This window comes from Sabethes cyaneus, chromosome 2 (assembly GCF_943734655.1).
Source record: "Sabethes cyaneus chromosome 2, idSabCyanKW18_F2, whole genome shotgun sequence".
In the NCBI taxonomy this organism is placed as follows: domain Eukaryota; kingdom Metazoa; phylum Arthropoda; class Insecta; order Diptera; family Culicidae; genus Sabethes; species Sabethes cyaneus.
The window spans coordinates 137,380,147-137,384,931 of NC_071354.1; the positions used below are offsets into that span (position 1 = coordinate 137,380,147).

Here is a 4,785-nt window from a genome sequence, read left to right on the forward strand (position 1 = left end):
GTAGACCGACCTTCGACGAAGCCGGCTTGATAAATTCCCACAAATCTATTCGCAATTGGTGATATTCTCGATATCACAGTCGACGAATCTGTTCCAAACAAGAATAACTCGTTTGAAATTCTTTAGAGGGCCTGGGAAGAGCTTCGTAAGGTGTATGCTGGTGCGTTTACAAAAAGTACCAAAGGCGAAGGAAGAACACATCCATTATTAAATGGGTTTAACACATTTTCTATTTATCTTCGGAGAAACTTTTATGAAGTAGGCACTTTTCGTCTATGATCTTTTATAAATAACTCTTTTTATTCAGTGTTTTATAAATAAAACTAACAAGCACGTAGTAAATGAGATGTTTTTACAACGTATTTACTCAGATTTCGACCAAATAATAACCAAATCTGCAGAAATTAAAAAAATGCGATGTACATTTTGTTTTGCCGATGACTGACCTCATTGACCCAAGGTCGTTCAGACTCCACTTTTGCGTACTCTTAAACAATATCAAATTTTACTCCGTATCCCCCATCTATGCAAAGATAAAACCTCTTCAACTTGTTTATAGTTAAGGAATCCTCAAGTAATGCCATTGCTTAGGCGAGCAGCTGTATTCGGATACTGAGAACTTTAAAGCATTTACGAGGCAAACACATTTATATTCTATTTCATTAGAACACCTTTTACAATTTTTACATCAGATGGTTTTAATACTCGCTTAAAACTATCAAATGGTCTCTCTTTGGATTTTCAATTCTTATAGATTCCGTCTGCATTTTTATTGACATTCTATGGCAGCTACCCGTGGCATGTGAGTAGCCTAGCATGAGGGGATCAGACACAGTTACGCAGATTATCGGTCTAAAATACTTGTATCAATAATTTTAACACTCTTAATAACTCATACTCGAGTATTTGTTGCCATTATTTGTTTTGCTATTATGCCAAAAACAGCAAAATTGGCAATGCTGGCTTACAGGCTATATAAAAATAGAGAAAATCTATATTTTAATCGTTTGCTTCACTGACCTCTGCTCAGCTGTCGCTGACATTTGAGGTGTCATTTCTGAGCTGTAGCTATCTTAGAGTAAGTTGAATAACTGGAGGACCTATATAAATACTGGAAAATGGAAATCTATAACAAAATGTTGAGATTACCTCCGATTATCACAATCTCAAGAGAAATTGAATGTAGGCAATAGTTTTGCTGCGATAAAAATATTAAAATAAAAGGAAATCAACTACTTTTAATTAGGATATTTGGATTAGGATTTAATACTTTTACGAATAATCCAATTATTCAACCAATTTTGAGTAATCACGTATGTAAAATTATCAGTTCAAAAATTCTACTGCAACGGTCATAGTAACTTAAAGTACAAATCTGATAAATCAAGCCTTATTACTAATATTTAGATAATTATATACTAAGAGAGGATCTATATTTTATTGTTCAGTTCGCATTTGTTATCAACTAATATTTTTTAAAGAACACTGAAGGCTGCTCTAGACTGTGTCGATTTGACTCCGACCTCAACTATCGTAACTAACCAGCAGTCTCAACGAACTTTCGACCTCATCTAAGACTAAAGACAATCTACCTAATATGTTAATTGAGATTGCGATCAAAGTCAGACCAGAAAACTTAGAGCACATAGTCTAACCAGCCTTCGCCGATATGCCAACGTAGTTATGGTTCCGTTATTGACATTAAATCAGTGAATAAATAAAATTTAACAAAGAACATAATTAATTAATGTGCAGATACTGACGGCGGCATACGCATAGAGTTTGCATGAAATGTTTATTCCTAATGAAAGTTAGTTGTTAGTGAAATTTGAAGTTAGTGAGGAAATTCTAGGATTATCAGTCATAGGAAATAATTTCTACAAAATTATGTATAATCTCAAAGTCGAACATATGTTTAAAAACTGGCAGTCTCAATTTTAAAAAAAAAAACAATAAAAAACGTAATGTGCTTCAAATACATGTGTAAATTCGTATTCCAATGATATAAAAGCAGAGGGACGAAATCACACAAGATGTGAAAATATTTCATCACTACCCTCTGTACTTGTTTTACACACTACAAGTCATTTGACGGATTAAAATACTGAACAATGAATTAGTAATATAAAATAAATTTCATTTGCTCCACAAATATAATAAAATAAATCAGTCAAAAATGGTTTTCCTTGCCTTAGTTTATACAAAATAGAAGCAGCCTTTTCAACTTGTAAATGATAACAAAACCCAATTAGGCGTCAATTTACCGAATAGTTGGATATCCCAAAGAAATTTGTCTCACCCTTCGATTAACTACATCAACAGTTTTCCTTCGAAATCCGCTCGAATTTGTTGCAGCTTTTGATAGATAGAAGGAAAACTGGGTCGGTCAGCAGGTTTTCTGTTCCAGCATTTACGCATCAGGTCATACACCGTAAGCGGTGTATTCTCCGGGCAGCTGAGCATATTACCCTCTTTTACAAACTTAACGACCTCTTCGTGTGTCATTCCATAGTACGGTTGCATGGCGAAGGAAAATATCTCCCAAATACATACGCCGTACGCCCAAACGTCAGACTCGATCGTATATTTATTGTATAGAATGCTTTCCAGAGGCATCCAGCGAATGGGAATCGCATCATTTTCGTCCCCTTTATAGTAATCCTGCAAGTAGATTTTATGTGATAAACCGAAGTCTGCGATCTTTACTATCATATTGTCATCAATCAAACAATTCCGCGTTGCCAAATCACGGTGAACAAACTTTCGCTCCGATAGGTAAACCATTCCAGATGCAATCTGGAAGGCTATACTCAGAAGATCTCCATGGGAAAGCTCCGTGCTTATACTATCTGCACGATTCTGATGGGCAAATGGAGAACATTGACGCAAGAATTCATTTAAATCCCCGCGAGCCATAAATTCAAATAAAAGACACATTGGTCTACCAATAGCACACACTCCAAGCAGTTTTACAATATTGGGATGATCAAACTCTGCTAAGAGACAGGCCTCGCGCTCGAAGTCAACCTGCAAGTCCTGACTTGCTTCATCCTTCAACATCTTTACAGCTACCAAAGTAAAATCTTCTCCCGCAATTAGTCCCGGTGCTTTGGCTTGAAAAACACGCCCAAATGCTCCTTGACCTAGATCTTTAATATAGATTATGTTATTTCTCGGAAACTCCAACTTCTCAAGTTTTGGGTTTAGCTGAGCACCAGTGCGGTGGTAGTTTACATTACTAGGCAACTTATTTATGTCGATACCCTGGGTTTCCTGCGTCGATGTGGTGTTGTATCCAGCAGTGCCTTGTCGCCTATTGCGATTATACCTAGTAATTCGGTAGCACAGAAATACCATAAGATGTAGCAGAACAATTGCGACAAATCCAATACCAGAGAGTAAGAAGATCATCGATGGTGTGAACACCGATTCCATTACTATACTCACTGGTGTTTTTGTGGAGCTCATGTCAGTAGAATTGGCTGTACAAGAAAATTAAATTATTAAACATTATTTTCTACTAATTAGATTGAGCTGATAGACAATTAGAATTCAACAAGTTTTAGCTAAGCGAAAAACTAAATTTGAAGAACATTCAATCTTTGTTATGTGACAAAATAACGATTATACTTACGACAAAGCGGTATGTCACAAGCCTGCCACCGAACTGTTTTGTTTATAGTGTAACACCAAGGAGTTGGTTCTTCTCCACCAGCGTTTCTACAATAATTTTCGGCATCCTGTAACTCAGCAAATACCAGAGGTGGCTTATGGTGCGAATGTGGTTCTTGAGAATCCCATTTTTGGCAAGGTATGCCTGTCGCCGTTACGTTTATCGTTCCTAAATAGTATCGTCCGCTGCCCATTCTGCAATCGACTGTAATAATTAAGCAGGTTAATATTATAGGAGAAAATCAAAATAACCCATTAAAACATACAAGTTAGTTCTTCTGGAACGAGTTCCGTCAATCCAACATGAGAACAAGTTGAGGGACGAGCTGTTTTATTGTAACGAGGAAGTTCTTCACAATTCGGCAATCTGAAATGGCCACGAGATTTGATCACATCACCCCGTTCCTTTTTCTCTTCAATCAGGGCCCAATCATTGTAGCAAAACTGGAGGTGAGTAGCTACGCAGTCTTCATAGCATAACGGTAACCGAACGGTAACCCCGTCTTTAATTACGCACTGAGGAAATGCATACGCACAAAGCATTTTCTAAAAAGAAAATTGATAATTTTTTTTAACAATAATAATAACCTTATGATACACACCTCTGCGGCAGGCCTGCAGTAATCCGGTAAATCATTTATTAAATCACGAAACAGTGCAGCGGTTATTTTTTCATTTTCCCAGCCACCAGTACCATCTTCACGGCTGTACCAAACTTGACGGCTGTTTATCAACGATTTACAAACTTTCCCATTGTATGGTGCACAGTAACCTTCCTCTTCATCTGGCGTATCATCCCAATCAACACCAGTAGTAAATGAGCTCCCTCTGTCCCGATGGTTAGCAGAGGTAGCAGATACAAGCAAAATTTTACCGGGTGTGGTTCCTATCAAAGTTAATGCCAGTAAAAATAATACTAAATGCTGTCGGTGTATCACAAGAGCGAATTGTCTCATTTTCCACGTTATATCGAATGTAAAATAATATTTAGTGCCTCTCTTCAAAAATCATTATTTTGAATTAAGTTTCATTCGGAATATCTGTTTGGTCCATTTGCGATATCAACCAATTCATAAATAAGTTTTCTCTTTTATCAATTCAGTATTAGATCAC

General features: G+C 36.7%; 1 protein-coding gene across 1 annotated transcript; it reads right to left on the reverse strand.

Moving 5' to 3' along the window:
- Nucleotides 1–1,316: 1,316 nt before the first annotated feature.
- LOC128734516 (tyrosine-protein kinase transmembrane receptor Ror2) lies at nt 1,317–4,785 on the reverse strand. The gene is made up of 4 exons (XM_053828758.1): nt 4,275–4,785; nt 3,939–4,218; nt 3,635–3,877; nt 1,317–3,482 (listed from the first exon to the last, which is right to left on the reverse strand). Exons 1-4 carry the CDS (start codon nt 4,626–4,628, stop codon nt 2,311–2,313), a joined length of 2,049 nt encoding a protein of 682 aa, XP_053684733.1. The 5' UTR covers nt 4,629–4,785; the 3' UTR covers nt 1,317–2,310.